A 21,064-nucleotide genomic window follows, 5' to 3' on the forward strand; every position below is an offset into this window, starting at 1 on the left:
GTGGGGGGTGGTGGTTATACTTGTGTTTCATGTTTTGAACACACGGCCATGTTTGATAGTAAACATTACTAGCAACAAGTCACATTTACAAAGAATACCACATGCACTAAATCTTTATCATCTTACTTTTAAAGTCCTTTATAAAAATAGGACAACCCATTAAAAGCCAGAGTGTCTTCTTAACACATCGGACAAGTGGATATTTAATATTGAAAGTAAAAGTGAAATACAGTGAAATTCAAGTAATACAGTGACATATTGAAAACAGAAGAAACTCTATTTTAAAACATTGTGTATCTGTATATTGAGGAGTGAAATGGGACAAACACACATTCATTCTGATTCATAATAGTTACAATCACACTGAAGAGTTACAGATTAGCTGCACAAGAATGGGGTATCATTACTCAGCAGAGGCCTTCAGAAAGAAGGTTGTGAGAGCTTGTAAGTCTGGCCAGGGTTTTTAAAGACATTTAATTTGATTTGGAATAATTAATTCATCAACCTACAAGTGGAGGACATTAACAACAGCTGTCAAACTCCCCAGATCTGGTTGTCTTAGCAGCTTTACTCTGACAGCAGACCGCAAGAAACTAAAAGAAGTCTCCAAAAATGCTGAAATGTTGTCACAGGATCTACTGCAGATTCTTGCTGCTGTTTAAAATATAATTGTTTTGGACACCAGGATGGAGGGTGGTGTTGAGTGTGAAACAACAGCATTCTAGCTGTGAAGCATGGAGAGGGAGGTTTCAGGTTTTGGAGATGTTTTTGCTGCAGGAGGATCTTTCCAGTCTATTATTAACATATCTATCGTGAATTCTACCATGTTGTTGAGGATGTTTGTGAAAAAGGTAGTTCTGTCTGGGATGATTTTTTTTTTTTTTTAGCCAAAGAGGATAACGCTAGCTATTAGAGTAAGGTGTCCAAACATTTTCCTCTGAATATTTCTTTTTGTTAATATATTTAATTTAAAGGACAAAACAAAGTCTATTTTTCTGGTTCACCTGCAAATAAATCAATATGGTTTCCAGAGTTAAATTAAAACAAATTTGGACATTAAATGCAAATGTTTCTTAATGAAGAACTGAATATTTCATGGGGTGTCCTAAATGTTTCAAATGACCGTGCCTTTGAATGACAACTTCTAGTTGCAGATTCTTCAGCTCATCTTTTATTTATAGACTCAGAAAAAGACGAAGCTGACTCATAAGACGGTCCTAAGCATAAGCAAACTATACACCGCCTACGATGACCAAATCTGGGTTGTCACATTGCCAGATTTTCTACATGTATTTGCTGTTGGACTCAGATAAATGTCACTAAAGGCTGCAAGAGAGAGCTGCTATTAAACATCCACTGCATGTTGCATATTTTATTAGTTGTGAAAAACTACTATTTCACAAATTTGAGTATAAAAATCCATCCATTCACTGTACTTGCTTATCTGTGATAGGTTGAACAGGGGAACACCCTAGTAGTGCTTATAATAACAACAAACTAATTCAACTAACTGATTATGTTTAGTTAGTCAATATCTGTTCAAGCTGCACAATTAGCATATTTCCAAATGTCAAATTTTAATAAAGTCATAAAGTCTACAACAGGCTGATATTAGATAACAAATACAAAGTCCAATGTATGAATTTATGATTTTTTTTTGTGCCAGCTTAACCCAATTGAGTGATTTAATTCAATTCAGTTTATTGAGATACAAAAAATGGATTCTGTTCCATTGCTCTAAGAAAATGCTTTAGTTTTGTTGGCCGGTGTAACGTTTAAAGTCTCAGTTCTGAGGTGTATTGCACCTGAAACATTCAAGTAATGACTGATGAGTGGTGACAGAATTAACATGCTTAGAAATCATTTCTACTTCTCAGTGCATTTTCATGCAAGATCCCATCCCTCCACTCACTCTTTACCAGGATAAAAACAAAAATAGGAAAGAGCTAAGTCTGAGCTCTAAAGTTTTAGTTATATCTATAGCGTTATCACTACTCTGTTATGCATATTCATGTAGAGTAAGAAAAATATTAAGCTTAAGGCTTTTTCTTAAGTAGCTATATTGTGTACCATAAATCCCTTTACAAAAACACTAGTTATATTATTATTATTATTATTATTATTATTATTATTATTATTATTATTATTATTATTATTATTATTATTATTATTATTATTATTAGCAATTCCAATAACAATTGAACTAGGGGTTGAAACCTGTGTCCATGCAGTGGCCTAAAATATCATGGACTTGGGTTTTCCTATATTTGCAATGGCGATGCCTGCTTTACCTTTATTCCCTAAAATATGTAATGTACCAATTATCCAATAACTATATGATGTAAACAAGCAGAGCACTCAGACAAGTGCTGCAGAAACCCACAGCTCAGGTGGGAGAATCTGTTCTGAAATCCAATAAAGAATTATGTGGCTGGTGTGCAAGGTGTCAGAATATAAATCAACATTTTTGGGGGGGTGGGGGGTGCCAATGGTTTCATGTTTTTAAATAGCAATATCCCACAAAATGTCTGTTCCTCGGAATATAAGACCTGCTTATATTTTTGATACAGAAAATATTAGCTGGATGACAAACAAAACATCAAAAAACGAGAGCAGAAAATGCATAATTTATGTGTTCCAACTTAAACTCTCCTAAAAACTGGTTATCAGTGCAACTAATTGGACTGCTCAGTTTTAGAAAAAAAATTGTGTTACCTTTACACTAAGACATTCCCCAAAAAAGTAAAAAACAAAGCAACTGGACTTGTTTTCCATAGTATGAAATTTCAAACTACGGAAAACAAGTCCAGTTGCTTTGTTTTTTACTTTTTTTGGGAATGACCATGACATGGATGACTGAGAATCTTCACCAGCATACTTACACTAAGACACTAAGCTTTTGCATCTATTCCAAAAGGTTCAAGAACAGCATCTACTTTAATCTGGGTATGCTTTTTGTGCGTTTTTTTTTTTTTTTGTTTGTTTTTTTGCCATTTTGGGGGTTGACAGTTAAAAGGTTAAAACGAAAGTCTCCTAAACTTTTTTGTTTGCTTGTTATTTAGTTTTGTTCTTCTTTAATGCTAACAAAACGTGCACTAACCCACAACAAAATCAAACACGGTCCTGTCGACAAGGTTAGTATTTCAGGTGAACATGGGCCCACCGGTCCGTGTACCTTCAGGCAATTCGATTTTTTTTCCGGAAAACCAAAACCACGGTTTCTTTAACCGGGTCCCTGAACGTCTCAGCGGAGGAAAGCCGCTCCGTGCTGCCTCACCGCGGCCGCTCCGTAACGTTACGTGACGTCGCTTCCTCTCTCCAACATGGCGCAGGAGGCAGGTCGTTGACGGCAATCTGAGGGATTTACCCCCCCAACCTTCCGCGTTTATGTATGCGTGTCTGCTAAGGGCTCCCGCGGCTGACAATTAGCGAAGGGATACATCTCCGTTCGAGGCGGCTGCAGGCCTCCACCTTCCTCCATTCCCTCCCTCCCTCCCTCCCCCGTCTCCTTGGGACCAGGCACACCTCGCTCCAGATTCCGGTGCGACATGTATGAGGGCAAAAAGACGAAAAACATGTTCCTCACACGAGCTTTGGAGAAGATACTGGCCGACAAGGAGGTGAAGAAGGCTCACCACTCGCAGCTGCGCAAAGCCTGCGAGGTGGCACTCGGTAAGTTCCGCCGCTTTCGCATCTCCACGGTCCCGACTTGGACCCCATTGATTTCGACACGTCACGCAGCCCTTTCACTTGTTATTTATCCCGGAACAATGTCGCAGTGTTTGCCCACCAGCAGCAGCAGCAGCGGCCCGCTGCTCCCAGTGAGGTGGGGCGGGTTGTTGTGTTGTATTATTGGGGGAAAAAATCAGTGTTATTTTCCGACGTGGCGTGGAAATGATTCCGTACGGAACACGGAAATGCAGCAGCAGCAAGGAGGACTAGTGGGTGTTTGCTGCGATGGGCAAGAGCAGGCCAGAAACATCGCTCAGAAACAAAGTAGCGCGAGAGAGAGACTGCAAACACTGACGCAATTTACACTGACAAGTTGTTGGTAAAACGACCCTAATTGATTATGTTTGTCCCCCCCCCCCAAAGGTGAGACTGTCCCCCCCCGTGTCTTCCTGGAACACCGTGAGCAGGTGTCTTTGTCCTTCACTGCGCCCATTGCTCGCTTAGCTCTCGAGTCGCCTATCGCGCAGGGCTCTCCCCGGCCTCTGGTGTGTTGTTGCTACGTGATGTGTAAGGGGGCAAGAAACGTGAAGGAATACTCTGTTCACGGCGGCACCGTTCTTCTGTCGGTGCCGTGTCAAGTGTCGGAAGCCCGATGTGGACTTCCGGTTATAGCCGCATTAAAAAATATGCGATAACAACACGCAGTGTCAACTAAAGCGTTAAAATAAACTAGTATTGTGTATGCTGCGTTTGACTCGTAACAATAAGGCTCGTAATGTGTGTTTACTGATAAGGCGCTTATAAAAAATAGGAAATACGACTCGTGATACGTGCTTTTATTTTGAAGTAAGCGCCGGTTACATCCGGTTTGATAGAGGCTGCGTTTGCTAGCTTCACGAAGCCGTTTGTTAGCATGTGTGTGTAACGAACTGTTTGCCGAGGCTTGAAGAGGGATTTTGTGCGATCAATAGTTTGTTTTAGTTCAGCGAAACTATAATCAAAAATAATCCCGCAGCTCAAAGCATACGAAGCCGATGAGGTGATTCTGTTTTCCCGGCTTTATGGTCCTTAAAAATGGTGTACAGTGGCTAGCAAAAACAAACTTTTGTGTATCTTATTGGACTGCTATGTGATAGACCAACTAAGGATATTGTGAAGGGAAAGGGGTACTTTATTTTCACAATTCCCAAAAAGAAAATATCAGAAAATTGTGTACCATAATTTTAAACAACCCCTTTTACCATGTTACCCCTAAATAAAGTCCAGTGCAACCAATTGACTTCAGAAGTCCCCTTGAGTAGTGTGTGTTTATTTATTTTTAAAATGTTTATTGTGTTTTGTTTGTTAGAGAACATTCATGAGCAAACTGCATCATGTAGACACAGCAGACAGACCAGGGAGAACGATGTGGGAAGGTTTAAAGCAGGATTAGCTTCTGAAACAACATCACATTGAAATGAAAAGAGCGTGGCACATAACCTGCAGAGACAGGGTAACTAGGGAGGAGTTGTAAAGATCCACAGCTTAGGTGAAGAAGCTTTTAGAAACTATTTGTCACCTAATTTTACAAAACTGCCCTTTTTAAAAAGGGCTAGATGGAGTCCTGTTTGGGACTCTTTTTTTTTTTATACGTGCCATGTTACGCACACCCACGTAGAAGAAGGTGCTCTGGTCAGATAAGACCAAAATCTAACTTTTTGGTCTAAATCTAAAACCACTCTGTGGAAGAAAACTAACACTGCACATCACCGTAAACACAGCAACCCTACTGTGAAACACAGGGGTTAGCAGCAGTGGGGATGCGTTTCTTCTGCAGGGACAGGAAAACATAATCTTGAATTTAACAGGAAACTGGATGGCGCAGATATACGGGGCAATATCAGAAGAAATTTTGCAAGAGGCGGCAAAAGACTTAATATCCGCACAGAGGTTCATCAGAAGGACAACAGTCCTGAACCTACTGGCAGAGCCACAATGGAGTGGTTTGGTTTAAAGCAGTAGTCATATGTTAGAATGGTGTAGTCAAAGTCAAGACCCGACTCTAACAACAATCTCCCAAAGTACAGTTTAGGTTCTGCACTTGAGTCAGATGTGCTGACTACAAGAGCGTACCACTCTTCTTGGACTCTTTGATACAGATCACGTTCAAAACTATGTATCGTTTTCCTTCTACCTCACAATTATCCACTATTTTTTTTCTTTATTTGTCTCTTACAATTCCAATAAAATACATTGAAGCTTGTTGTCACAGGACAAAATGCAGAAATGTACCAAGTATTTCAAAACACTGTGTTTCCACCATGGGACTTTAGACAGATACAAAGTAGATATCTTCATATTGTAACAGTTCAGTTGACATTTCAAATTTGCTAGCAGAAGGGGAAGCCCTAAATAACGATAAACATGTCTGGTACATACACTTCCTTTTGCTTCTAAAGGCTTTATAGACATTTGACAAAATATGCATACCCCACCCCCGGTAAAGTACACTATAAGATGCACTTTTCACCTCTGGCAGGATCACATCTCCTAGATAGAACACCTAAATCTTAGGCTCTTTATCTGCTCTGTTGCCTGGAAGTAGCCCGTGCTTCCTTTTTTTTTTTTTTTTTTTTTTTTTTTTTTTTTTTGGTTTCAGCGCTGTCAGTAACCTGACACCGTTGGAGAAACAAAGAGCCCATGTTATGGAGCAACCAAACATCCTACCTGTTCTGACAATGATGCCGTTATTGTCAGGCCCGGTGGTGCAAGAATTTGTATTGGCCTGGAAGGTTAAATGCTCCATTTATGTTCGCTCAGACTTGCTCTGTTTTGCTGCACCGACCGACCCACCCACCCACACAAACGCACATTCATCATAACTCCTCGCTGTCCGTGCGGCTACAGAAAGACAGCGTCCTTGAGAGTTGTTTGTGTTTAACTTGTGCTTAAAGTGTGGGGTTTGCATAGCGCTGCTCCTCCGATTTGTGACCTTCCAGACTTTTTCTGAGCATAAACATCTTAATTGACATGAGTAAGCGATGTTGTTTTCGGGCTGCTTGGAAAATGCATTTAGTGCAATTATTTTACTCAAAAAGCAGAGATGGATTAGAGTTAATAGTAGCAGCAGAATTCTCATATCAAAGGTGTATCCAAGGTACAAAGTAGGGGGGAAACCTGTTGGATGGAGCTGAGACACTCAGATTGTGCAAAATGAGAACCTCTGCACTGAGCGTTTGCGGCGGCATAGTAATCGTGTACATCCAAAACAACTGGGTGACCCAGTATACTGAGTGACTTACATAACCCCCTCTTGCTCCCGAGACATCTCAAAGAGAGTGTCTTTGTCGGTCTCCGCTTTGCTGTCTAAAAGTCTTCCAGTTGGAGATTGCCTCAGTGTGAAAACTAGCTTTTGCGTGATAGTTCACTGCCACAGAACAAGGGGCTGATCTGAGAAGCTTTACCTTTTTGCCAGACAGTCTAGCACCGACACCGACCTTTCTCCTTGATTTTTCAAAATGTCACTCTGTGCTTTCACAAGAAGTATATTATCTTAGTTTCCAACACTCTCCGAGCTACAGCAGCAACAGGGGTCCTTTTATCTTCGGATCAGTCAGCCGGCTCCTCAGTGCGGAGCGGTCTGATGGGAGAGAACAGAAATGGGGTAAGACTGACGGTTAACTCAAAATATCAAAGGCCCTCTGGCTGTATTTGGTCATCACTTTTTCCTTTTTTAAGCGGGTTCAGGCTTTGGTCCGTCGTCGTCACACAAATACGGTTTCAAATGTTTACAGATGTGGCTGATCGACGCCGCTTCTATACTCAAGCTAAAATGGAGAGGATGTATGGATTTACGCCTCAATTTACAAATCATTTGCCGAACATGCAAAAAATAAAAGGTTGAGTATTTCCTTCCAGGTTAGTTGTCAAGGCCTGGGCCGAGATGGCATGATAACCCTGAAAATGGTGTCCTGGGATTGCCTCGGGCTGCAAGACATTAGAAAATCTTGCAGAGGCGATAATATCTTGTGGTGATGATGTCAGTTGTGAGATATGCCTGTTTTCTTCTTTCTTATCTGTGCTTCCTACACCCTTTGACCTCTAGCATTTTGGGCAATGCATCTACTGACATGAGATTCTGTCCAACTGGCTGAATGTTACCATAGCATGGAAAATGTAAGATCATAATACTTGGAATATATTGGGCAACAGTTATTGCACTCCATGCATTCTTTTGCATCGAATAATATAGTTGATATTGCGTCAGTGATATATATCGTCCAGTGTCCGTAAAAATTGTAAAGATTTTTCACTTGACCGAATCGCTTAATTCAAAACAGAAAAGTGCATTTTTTCCCCCCACAAGGGTCAGTTCAGGGCCCATTATTTTGTTTTCATCTTCTTCCATTGTTCTGCCATTATTCTGTCTGTTTCCATTATTTGTTTCACATCTATGCTGATGACATCCAATTGTATGTATCTTTTTAACTGCACCAGCTGGATAGGCTTTCAACCCTCGTCGAAGTTTATCTCGGCTCGTTGAGTGTCGGTCCAGCAATTTCCTGGTTTTCAGCAAAGTTGGAGACCTTGATAATGGTTCCTACTCACCTGTGTTCTAAACTCAATCAGCTAGTTGTTTCTTTTTGCCCAGTAACCAAATCCGATGTGAAAAATCTTGGAGTTGCATTTGACTCCTCATAGGGCTTTGACTCTCACATCAAATCTATTTCTCGTTTCTGTCTCTTTCATTTAAGAAAGATTATCAATGCTTTGGTGTCATTGCATTTACTACTCCAATTATCTTCTTTCTGGTCTGGAAAAAGCATCAATTTCATGCCTGCAAGCTATTCAGAACGCAGCAGCAGCTGCAGCAGGCAGACTTCTTACTAAACCAAGTAAATACCCTCATATCACCCTGGTCTTATACTCCTACTCTGGCTCCCAGTAGATTAAAGAGTTGGGTTTTAATGTCTTGTTCTCACCTACAGGGATCCAAATGATAAGGCTGCTGATTATTTGTGTCAGCCTTTAACCAAACACTGCAGCTCATGGCCTTCGATCCAAACCCGAGAATCTGCTGGTTGTTCCTTGTAAAAGGCTAAAAACTAAGGGAGATTCAGTCTGTGGCCCTTAACTTGTGCAACATCTGAAATGGTTAAGAGTATAACCCCACCAAAGATCTGGTAGAAGAGACTCAGTGAAGGAGTCAGCTGGGCCGGTGCTTTGGGTGGATTCTGTTCTCACAAGCATGCTCAGCTCTCTTCTGTGGCTCCTGTTTTCCAAGTAAATGACTTTATTGGGTAGTTTGGAGCTAGCTCCTTTGAGGTTATGACATGGTTTCCAAAGATCCTTAAGTTGCTGGCTGGCCATCTTCACTGCTAGTCCATAGCACAAATGGTAGCCATGCTCTTTCGCTGCAAAACAACCTCAGTGAAGCTTTAGGTCAAGATGGTTGAGGGGAATGTCTGAATCCATATATCAGTTTGTCTTTCAGACCAGCTAAACTGTTGTGTGATTTGTCTCTTCTGCCATATTTATTTTACCTGACTCCGCCAGATAGATTTGCTCCGCATATCCATCTGGAAACCTTCCGTTGAAGTAATTTTGGGAAGGGGCGAAAATACTGGTTAGCTGATTGGCCTATGTTGGTGATAGACGGGCCAAATGAACCAATCAGATTCGTCGTCGCTCGTAACAGAGCGACGACGAAAACACAACCACAAGCCAAGCTACTCTTGCTGCTGCAGGTAAAGGCTCGTTAGTTCAGCAAAGAAATACTCTTTAATTCCGATAAAACTTGCTCGATAGCCACGCTAACGCTAGTTTCATCGGCTGAAGCCGCCATGCTGTTAAGACTGAACTGACGCGCTTCCCGTTGCGTCACACCTCAACCCGCCTCAAAGCCAACGCTGATTGGACGTTCGTTTGGTGAACGGCTCCAAATTTTCTTCAACGGAGAGTATCCAGACTGATCTGCGAGTGAAACCTTGAAAGCTCGCGAGATCAGGATGGTCTCACGAGGCTAATATTTATTACCCAATAAAGTTATTTTAATTGAAATGTTGGTGCAAATAAGACAACGTTCAATGGTGAGTACCAAACTTAACAAGCTTTAATGTAAAGTTTAGAGATTAAAACTGGGGTATGGAGCCCAACACATCACTTACTACTCCATCTTAGGACCTACTAGAAGGCCCTTTTTCTTTTTTTAAATTGACCAGGGTGCCTGGGATGTTTTAATTAGGAATCCACGACATTTATGTTTTCCTGGGGTATAAATAAGACACAATATAGATGCTTATTTCTCTTTATTTGAATGCATCTTCACCAAGACTGCTAAGACTGCTATTTTAAGTAATAAAATGCATACATATTTTTGCAAGTCTTGAAATTTGCATAAAGATTTAGATAGCTCAGACTCTTTTCAAGCTGTAACCCTTAGATGTATATTGGAATATTATACAAGCATGGTTCCCTCACTAATGGGCTGCACAGAACTGCCTTTATCTTGTGTACATCTCCTTCCAAGCCTACTTCCTCCAGCAAGCTTTTTGCTTTCACTTTTATTTACAAAGCCGCTAGAAACTCCAGTTTAGGAAAGGTCCGCTACTCCAAAACCTTGTTACTTATATTTGGTTTAATTCTCGTTGTTGAGGCCTAGTGCCCTGCCTTAAAAGCTAACCTGCCTCAGGGAACCTGATTTTAAATTGAAGGGTCATTACCAGGCTTCTGGTGGACTTGATGACCTGCTTAGAAGGTAATTAATGCTGATGTGTTGGAGCAGAGAGACGCCTAAAAAATACAGAACAGACTGACAGACGCTGATTCCGGGGCATCAGTTGTCTTTTGAATAAAGTCCTGAAAGCAGGGATTGCTTGCCTGTTATTGAGTTAATACCAGGAAATGATTCCCCCTCTGTTTGTTTTTGTTTTATCTTTACTTTTTACTCACATTTCTTAATCATTTCACTCATAAATTGCTTTTCCTGCACACCTGATTTCACCTCTGATATATTATCCAGCAGCTCATCATACATTTTCTCATTTCTGTCTAGCGTTTGATATGAATCTACTAATTGATAAACCAAATATCTGGTATAATGTATAATAACAGGTTTGTAACCTAGAGGAAATTTACCGCTGACCCTGTTATACTGTTTAGGAAACAACGTGAGAAGAGGACGTTGCTGTGATCTCTTTGAATACTCTGTGTTTGCAGGGAGAGCAGACAGTTGTTACATCTAGGCCGAGCAGAAATTGGCACATATTTTCTTTCCTGCAACATTTGTGCTGGTTTTGCACCATACGGTTGAAATGCAGCGGTCCTGTTTTGTAGGTCAGTTTTTTAGTTCGTAACTCTCTGACTAGTCAGTTCCCATTTTGGGCTGTTATGATTTTCTTTTGACGTGATAAACACTATATAGATAATAAGATTATTGACGGTTTTTGGGAGTAATACTTTGTTCACAGTGTAACATTTGCTTTTAAACCAAAGTTTTACAACAAACCCCATCGGTTACATGTCTTCTTTATCTCTTGCTCTCGCTCTGTCCTTTTTAAAGCATCAAAGTTTGTGTTGCAGAAAAAGTCAGATCCAAGCTTTATTTATTTTAGCGTGCTTAAAAACACACACAGTGACCTATGTGGTTTGAGATAAAATACACAAACATACAATTAACAAAAACAGATGATCAATATAAAACCAACACCCCACTAATATAGAGAAAAGATGGGTTTTAAAAGAGATTTTAAAATGGCCAGGGATGAAGATTGATAATTAATTGAATACATTTTTGCCAAAAGGCACAATGCAAGTGTCCACTGTTGCTACACGCTCGTACAGGAGAAGTAAGTGCTGCGAGTCTGTGAGTCGATGCAATCTGTTGGCGTTCCTTAGATAGAAAAATTTGAATTATAGACTAAAATCTGGACTATATTGCTTGAAAACTAGGATTTATTGAAATGGATGTTATTGACTTGGAGTCTGTCTGTCTGTATGATTGGTTTGAATTACGTCATTTTGTTATATATTATATTTATTTGGACTTGGCGCTATGCAGATAAATATTAAACTGAATGTCCTGAATGGACACCAGAGCATTGTTCCTGCAGCAATTTAGAAAAAGAGCCTGGATGGAGGGTTTGCACGTTCCAGAACCTCCAGTGATTATAGATTGGCTCCTCTAACCATCCTCTGCACGGCCCTCTTGTCTGCCATGTCACTGCAGTACTGCTCTCAGTAGGAAAGCAGGAAAACTTTAAGTGTGATACAGGTTTTAAGCAGAAAAATCAGATATGCCTATAACTGGTAGCAGGAAGTTGAAGCTTTGCAATCACCAAACATTGTAAGTCTCAAACTAAACTCTGATCAGTGCGTCTCTAAACATAATATGAATTTAGAAAACAAAAATTTAAGGACAAGACAGCTTTTCCATCTGTAAATGAATGGTGCAAAAAATGGTAAAAAGGCTTGGCTGTGGTGCGTTCACTGTAGCTGGTAAAGCTGAACATCAGCCAGTTTTCTTTGTATGATTACAACCTTCCCTCGACTGTACCATCTGTATAAAATTCAGAATGAAGCTTGATTCTTTACACATTCTCGACCATCAACTGGAAGTTATATTTTTAATACATCTGAAATGCTTTTGTTCTAAATTATATTTAGCTGTGCTGTAAAATCTCCTTTTTAGACAGGGGAGAAAAAAAAGCCCCCTTCACATTTCTGTGACGGTTTGCATCGCACCGCTGCCTTTCTTTTCTGCTGGAAAAAAAAATTCCCCATCCTTGAATTAGAGCTGCAAACAAATACAAAATAAGCTTGCAAGCTGTGCTTTTCGACAAAACACAAGGCCACTGTCTGCACCCCCCATCCTGATAGTTGGCAGAGAGGCCGCTACAACAAACACACCTCTGATCATCAGGAATGGCGATAGCATGCTCCGAGCTTCTCTGCGGCCGCCGTCTGTTCGCCCACGATAAGCGCTGGGTTATAAATGATCCTGTTGTTAATTGAGGTTTTGACCGTGACTTTCCAAAGACCAGACACAACCTTCCTAAAAAGGGGGAAACGCAGTGATGAAAGCGCTGCTGTCGGAAGCGAGCCTTGTCCGTTTGAGCACCGACAGAATAAAATTGCTCACTGATCTGTGAAACCGACAACCTCAGTCCAATGCGCATCTTATTCCTGACAGAAATGGAGTCATTTGTGTGCAGCAGCACACCTGGTAGAGACTGGTAGGCATGGATAGGAACAAAGGAGTAAAAAGGGAAAAGGACGACGGCCACGTTCAGTGACCTTTTTATGTTCCTTTTTATTTGTCAGAGCGCTCTAAAAGTCAAGCACTAAAGGAGTTTTTGAGGGGTGGTTTCATAACTTAAGTGTGCTGTAAGGGCTAATTTGAGCACTTCATATTTCTTAATGATAATAAGAAATTTAATTATGGTGAGTTATTACTCAAAAATTATTATTTTTTTATTTATTAGGGATTCACTGATCAGACTTTTCCTGATAGATGCCGATTTCCAGTTTTCTGATTTGGACCAAATAAGGTTTTTTTTTTATCTAGAGACACTGACACGCAAGAGAACAAATGTGTTGCAGGGTATTTAATATATTAGTGAAAATAACAGAGAAATCAAGGAAGTTTTATTGTCACTGCGTGTTACTGTGGGGAATTTTTTTTCAGGACATACTCCGGGTTAGGACACACGACACACAATAAGCAATGAGTGCAGGTTATAACAATATGTACATGTTTTTTTTTGTTAAGATCAGAGCATGCAAGATGGTCTCTCTGGTCTGCTTGTACTTGCACCATGTTGCGAAAGTCATTCCCACCTAAACATGATCCAATATGTTGGATGAATCAGTCACTTGAAGGTTTTTTGATTATACATTCAGGCTTATGGTGAATTTTGTGCAATGTTCTTAAACTTGATATGCAGCACTGTGCAATAAAACATTCCTGATTGTTAAGAGTGTGTGAGAGAAGTGTGTGTTCATAGTAATGGTATTGTAACATGTAAAGCATGCAGTAAATGTAATATACTTAACACCTTAATATGCAGAACTGTGCAATGAAAACTGTGCAGTGAAACCTTCCTGATGGTTATGTCTGCAACCTTTATCCGATTTTACCCAACCTAAAACTGCTTTTAGATGGAATTTCTTTCGAGCTAAAATAGCTGGACTTCTTACTTTTAATTTCTTTTAACGAAAGGGAGAAAAATTAATATTTTCACCATTTGATCTTCTGATCAGCAGTCTGAGCAGATCAAGGGAAAATCGGCCCATCTCTGGCTGACTCTTTCATATAGCTCCACTTTTTTCAGAACCAGAACTTCATTCGAACTGAGTTGGAAGTGTTAGTAGGTTTTCTTACACTCTTTGCCCTACAACGATACCTCCATCCATAATACATGATATCTCTCCACTGATGCAGCTTTCCGTCGTTAGAACGGTGATGAATTAAAGATGTTGCCAGCAGATTAGATGAAGAGAAACCCCAGTTTCTGGCCTGCTTTAGTTTTCTGTGCCAGTTTGGTAGTTTTTGTATTTTATCTAAATTACTTTTTGATCAATAATTAGGCCAAAGTAGCTAAGCGCTGCAAAGGCTTATTGTAATTCAGATGTTTCTTATTATTCTGCTGACAAATTAATTGGCTGTTTGGAGGCCTAAACGTTTTCAAAAACTCACAAAGTTTTGCACACACCTCAAGCCTGGTGGAGAATTATGTATATTAAGGGATTTGCAAAAGTCACACAACAAATGGCTCAAAAGCGCCCCCCCCCCCCCCCCCCCCCGAATCTGAAATTTTCAAGACACCCTCCGCATTAACTTTACTTTGTCGTAGAGTAATGAAATTCAGTACTCTAGTAGAACTACCCAAGACCTACTTAAAACTCTCTTGCACCAATGTTCTTTAACAAACAGGAACTCGGCCATCTTGGATCTATTTTAAACTTTTGACCCCATTTTTGCTGTTTATAGTTGATTAAACTCCTCCTAGCCATTTTGATCGATTGGCTTGAAATTGGGATCAGTTTGCTCAGAAAGGATGGCGGATCTAAAGTTATCAAAATAACAAGTTTTCGTGAATGCTGAAGGGCCGGGGCCAGACCTTAAAATGTGTTGACTCGGCAAAAAAAAAATTGCTATAGCTCCAACAAGGAAAGTCATACAGACTCAAAACTTATTGTGATTGGTCCACACGTGGTACTGAACAGAACCCAAAAGTCAAATGATGATGTTATTAAAACCCCGCCCCCTTAGAACAGGAAGTATAATGTTTTACATTTGAAGGCCCGTAATTGATCATCTTCACCTAATCAAAATGAAACTCTCCGCAATGATAGATAACAAGATGGTCCAACATGATCTCCAGTGCTGTGACTTTTGTGTGGAGGGTTTAGTCATGGCGGCATGGCGAAGTGCGGTGTCACGCCATAGCCATACGTTTGGCTCTAATTTCCACATAGATCATCGGCTCTGCGGCAAAATCGATCTGGTCTATCCTAGTCCAGCCCCCCACAGGAATCCACCCCAAAATTAGGTGGGTGTGGCCTGTCTCCTCCACAGTGCCACCCAGCTCACTAAAAGAATCAACACCTACAAAAATGTCTCTTGGAGCAGTGGTCCAAACCCGACAGGAAATGGGCCATTTTGAATCAAAGCCGACTTTTTGTGCCTTTCGCTCGTGTCGTATTTGAGCAAACTCCTCCCACAGATTTTGAGTTACACGCTTCAAAGTCTCCCAGGATAGTCAACACCCATTGGGGATCAAAAGTTAACTTGCAGCATGATAGTATGTGGGTGGGGCCAAGCCTCAATATCTGACTACTCGCCATGAAAGACGAAACTGTAATAACTTTAACACAGGTCACATTAGCACCAGACTTTGTGTGAGTCATCTCGCATAAGTACTCACTACAGTTGTGCTCGTTTGATTACATCACTTTAGCCACCCCACTTAAAACAGGAAGTTGCCAGTTTCTCCAGTGGATTTCCTTATTTTAAAAGCTTACAACTTTCAAGCAAAGTGTGATCTAACAAAGCATGTTGATGCTGAATCCTGTTCTGAACTGTAACAGCTGGCTTGATGGCGTGGCTGAGCGGTGAATTTCCATAGCATGCCGTTTGCATAAGTTTTGCTCTAAATCACGCACGCATGATGCGATTTGCTTCAAACTGAATATGAATGATCTTCGTCAACCTACCAACAGCTCCATTTGATTACATTCGAATTTGCATCAATGGCGACCCCTAAATTTGGGGAAGATCATTGGATCTTCCCCAAATTTAGTGTGCTTGATTGCTCTCATTGACATTGTTTATCTGTTTCAAATATTAACCAACATCAGATAATTTGAGCCGACATTTTCAAAACATGACGGGAAGTCTTTAGTAGTCCTTCACCACCAAAACAGGAAGTGACCACAGCTTCCAACAGGAACATCAGATTTCGTTCCAAATTTTTAACACTTCTCATCGGAGCACATCTAAACATGGTGGATTGCTTGCTTGTGGTACCCACTGGGTGTAAGCTCTTTTTGTTCTGTCCTTTTGATTGTATGAGCCTTATTTTTATTCAGAAATACTTAAATTTTTTACTTATGTTTGTAGAAACGGCTGCAACAGAGATGCTAGCTCACCTCCTCTCTGCTTCATGTCTTTCTAAATAATGTAGCTCAAAACATGTTTTTTTTTTTTTGCCGATTCCAAATCTTGTGCGGATAAAAGCAAATTTGCCTGTAAGTTTTTTGCTTCAGAAACTAAATGCTTTGCTATAAGTATAATGCTTCTAATGCTATTACAGCATCTACCAAATGGCTTTGATTATGGTCCTATCTGAGACGACCATATCAGGCACAATGGTTTCCCAAAAGGTCAGTTGTACAACTAAATGCTGTTATCTTGTTCAAAATTCACGCCCCTGGGGGTTTGTAGGTTGAGGCATTTGGCTAGAGATGGGTGTTTCCACCCCTGATTAGGACAGCTGTAGAATTGTACAGGCAAAAAAGCTGCAATATATGGACTAACCAACCTGTATCAAAAATACTCAATTACATGTCCTATAAAACAGTGTGGGGTTGTAAAACCTTACCCTGTTTGTGAAAGCAAATAATGGGTATTCTTAGCTTTCCAAAACGTGCTGCAAAGTTTTGGTTCTTTAAGCCAATTGCTTTGTATCATCTAGTCTCATCAGCTGGATGCAGTTTAAACCAGATATTCCATACACTGCATTAACAGTCCAAAGGACAGGAGTGTTTGGGTAAAGTTTGTACTCTTCTATGGCTTTCTTCTGAAGGATATTGGATTAGAAAAGTTTCTTTTGGCTCAATGAGCTAAGAAAGGTTCATCTAACACCAAACACACTGATTTTATCTTCACTTGACTGGATATTTGTCTCCAGTCAGTGCGATAAGTATAATACCTTCCTGTAACAGCACAGAAAGGGTACACCATACCCTTTGAGCATGAAGTGCTAAATCATTTGACCAGAGTGGAATCATTAAACTGAATTGATTTCAGTAACAAAACCAACAGCTGAGTAATCAAGGCCATGTGGAGGCGAAGTGCTTTGGGACTTTTTGGCTTGAAAATGAGAGCCTTGATTCAGCCACAGGACTGAGACTAGTGATTAGAGGAGGGCTTACGCAGGCGAGAGTGAGGGTGGCGGATTGGTGGAACACGCATATGCAAAGATTCAGATACACACATGCAGATCGCACTTGCACGCACGCATGCATAAACGCGTGCGCATGCGATTAGTCAGCCCTAACAACCTTTTGACACCACTTCCTTCTTCCACACCAAATTTAATTAGAGTTGTGCAACCTTTGCTTTCATCCTGGACAATGGAAATGTCTCGGTCGGATTTTAATCAAGCTCCCTATAATTGCAGCTGCTGTATATTTATATGTTTGTTAGAGAGTGGAGGTGGAAACATTGACGTTCATCGTCCCAAAAGCTAATTGAAGAGGCTTGGTGGTCTTTATTAGTGTATCTGTGCACGTCGTTGTGGTTAAATGTTCTCAAAAGCTCTTGCCAATGAAAACATTAAAGAGTCAATATTGACGAGAGTCTATATGATTGAATTAAAGCTGGGCATAAATCTTTCCTTTTTAATCCTTAAAACATAACATATTTTTTCATGTTGAAGTCTTCTTTATGTCACATTTACAGATATTAAAATAAGTATTGAACATTTCAATGTTCTTGTCTGTTTAACTATTTCTAATGTGCCAATTGACATAAAATTGCCCCCTATGTCTTTAGCAACCCAAAATTTCACTTATGCAAAAAAAAAAGCAAATTTGTTCACAAATGATATGGGTAAAGAAATTTTGAGAGAGACTGTGAATAAGTATCAAACAGGTGCAGAAATGTATTAAATATCTTTTGATAAAAAGTCTCCTGAAACTGGTCACATGCATCGCTCGGCTCTGCTTTGGACCCATAATAATTTCACGCAGTCTTTCAAATCTTCTGAGACTATGGAGGTCCTTTCTGTGCACTCTGGTCAGCAGTTGTTTCCATGGTTTCCAAGCCAGCAGTTGACGAGGCTTAATTAGCTATTTTACTTTCTTTATCCGAAGCCAATCAAGAGTTTCCTTGACTTTTGTTCGGTCTGTCTTGCTTAAAAACCTACGCTTGTTTGATATTCAGATTCTTATCGAGAACACCCTGGTACATTTCTCCATTCATCCTTCTTTCAATAAAATAAAATCAGCCAGTACCATGTGTTGTTTGAGAGCCCACTCCATGGTGTTTCCACCAGACAATTGTGATTTTTGGCACAGTGATTTTTAAGGTATGTGCAGAATGTTTTTTAAAAACAGGGTTCCTGCAATGACATCTAAAAAGTTTAGCGTTGACCTCATTTCACCAGATTATATTCTCCTTGTATTTTACTGGCTTTCTCAAAAGAAGATTGAGCATGTTTTGTTCTTCAGTCGTGGATTCTTTTGCAGTGATGTGGTTGGAGGCCATTGCATTTAGTGTGTTGCTTATTGTTTTCATTGGAAACACCGTACCTGCTGTCTCCAGATCTTTCTGAAGTTGTCTCTGAGTCCTCCTTTGCTCCTTGACAATTTTTGTTTATTATTCTTGTCAGAAGACTTACAGGGGACCCCTGGCCAGATGAATCATTTATGGTGAAGCAATGTTCTTTCCACTTCCACATTATGGCTTCAACAACAATTACTGGAACAATGAAACCTTTAGAAATGCAGCTGTAACCATTGCCATCGGTGTGTTTTAGAGCAGTTAGACTCTTTTTGTGAATGTCTCTTTGGTTTCACCAATTGTACCACTTTGATGAAATACCTTTTTGTAGGCCATCAGTTATTCTTAAAGCAGCAGATATTGATTTGCATCAGCATCAGGAAAGCTTTCTAAATCCTGACAGATTTAACCTTGTTTCTTGGCTTTCTATGCCTTTTTGCACATCCTTGTCTCCATATGTTCGATACATATTTCCATTACAGATTTTTTTACACATAACCACATTTGTTAAATAATTTGTTTTGGTCTCTTATACGTATGGATTGCTTTGGCTATGGCTGAGATCTGGTGTGGATTTCATGCCAATGGCCCGATTAGAAACGTATAAACCGAGTAAAACTCTGTACTGTTGTGTACTTATTTTGTCTGCTGTAAATTTGGCTTCCTCTGCATGACAGTCAAACTGCTGTTCTGAATATTACTCAAGTATTCCATAGATTCATGATGCACAGGGTGATTGCATTGATTTCTGTTCATTTGGAATTATGATTATGAATTACAGATGATGAACATTCATAATGCATTTTCTCAGAAAATTAAAGTATTACATATGGCCATGTTGTGGCCTAAACAGGGTAAGATATAAAAGGCTATTGTTAAAACAGCTGGCTTTTCACATGCAGCTATTAATGGAAAGTTGAGTGGAAGAAAGAAGGGTTGTTTTTAAAAAGGCAACGGGGATAATTGCAGCTTTGAGAGGATTGTGACGTAATGTCCATTCAAGAGTTGAAGAGAGATTCACAAGGCGGGTACTACGTCTGGGATTAGATGTATCCAGGACACGGGCCACTGCTGCCGCATTCCTTGTGTTAAGCCTCGTCTGAACATCAGTAACATTCAGAAGTGGCCAGGAAATTATACAGCGTTTCATACTTCCAGCTACTGATAAGCTTGAGTTTTTGTTTTCCAGCTGACTTTGACACCTGCCCTCACTGATTGAACTACCAATGCCTGCTTAAATGACAATGGTTTCACTGTGCTTCATTGTCGAGCGAACTCACCTGAAAATCTCCAAAACCTCATAGAGTGGCTATATAAACATCTTAGACATGAGATCCAATAATGCAGATAAGCTGAACAATGGTAACAAAGCAACGTGGGCCCAGTGCCTCCATGCCAAGCTGCATTGATGCAGTAATTCATGCAAAATATTAACTGCATAGATTGTGCAGTACGTGGATAAGCTTCTCAGTAGTCTCACATTTCTGTTTGTATGATCATCTTTTTATTGGTGTTATGCAACATTCACATAATCTGAAAAACTGAATAATGGGTTTTCATTTGTTGTAATCAACACAATTACCAAAAAATTAATACTGAAAAATCATCACTCTGAGTGGAATGAAACACTGAAATAAATTGACTGATTGGTGAGATTTTACCCTTTGTAAGATGCACTTGTATACAGATTTTTGAGCCAACCTAAGGCCAGAGAAGCTTAAAATGTATCTGTATGTTCACAGAGAATACTGTCCCTTGCTTTTGCCTTTGCAACACGTGAACACATGCTCATTTTTCTCATGAGCAAAGATCACAGGGAAAGGTACACGGACCAGATTTTTCTTTTCTTTTTTCCCCACAGGCCAGTCTGGTGCTTGTCTCCATCTCTCTTTTACTGTCCTCACTCTGTCTGAACTCGTTGTCCCCTCTCTGCGAGCTGTTATGTGTTGTAGAGCATCTCCAGGGAGGAGTCTGTTTATCTGGTTGCCTCCCTCCAGCTAAACATCCCCGTGCATCCTCTGTTGTGTCATAACTGATGAAATGGTTAAAGCTCTCCGGAGATCTGTGTGCATTTGTGCTCTTGCAGAGTATTTGCTGCTGTGACAGTGATACTGTGTGATAGGTATGTTGTTGGCAGAACATCTGGTTACTGAGTTAATGTTCATCTAACAGCTTAAGTCAGCAAGAATCTGTGTCCTGCTGAGTGTGGCTTTGTCATGTTACCTGCTGCACACACAGTTGTGGTTCTTACTAAATGATGATGCTGTTCATCAGACGGTAAGCTCCCTTAATGTCTTAGTTTAGTCTAACTGACCCGCAGGCGGATGGAAATGTCGATTTCTATAAAGTCATGATTGCTTTATGAGAACGTCTCAACATTGTTAAAAGGGGCCTTAATTTCCTCCT

The 21,064-nt window shown here is 40.2% G+C and overlaps 1 protein-coding gene across 4 annotated transcripts in view; it reads left to right on the plus strand.

Moving 5' to 3' along the window:
* The first annotated feature begins 3,291 nt into the window (after positions 1-3,291).
* arfgef1 (ADP-ribosylation factor guanine nucleotide-exchange factor 1 (brefeldin A-inhibited)) overlaps positions 3,292-21,064 on the plus strand; it is an 87,936-nt gene continuing 70,163 nt past the window's right edge. For 3 of the 4 annotated variants that reach the window (XM_036125324.1, XM_036125326.1, XM_036125327.1), the window contains exon 1: positions 3,292-3,672. In XM_036125324.1, coding sequence (XP_035981217.1) covers positions 3,549-3,672 — 124 coding nt within the window. In that variant the 5' untranslated portion in view covers positions 3,292-3,548. The remainder of the gene's footprint in view (positions 3,673-21,064) is intronic. The other variant, XM_036125325.1, reaches the window with a different exon arrangement.

Source organism: Fundulus heteroclitus, chromosome 21 (assembly GCF_011125445.2).
Source record: "Fundulus heteroclitus isolate FHET01 chromosome 21, MU-UCD_Fhet_4.1, whole genome shotgun sequence".
Classification (NCBI taxonomy): Eukaryota; Metazoa; Chordata; class Actinopteri; order Cyprinodontiformes; family Fundulidae; genus Fundulus; species Fundulus heteroclitus.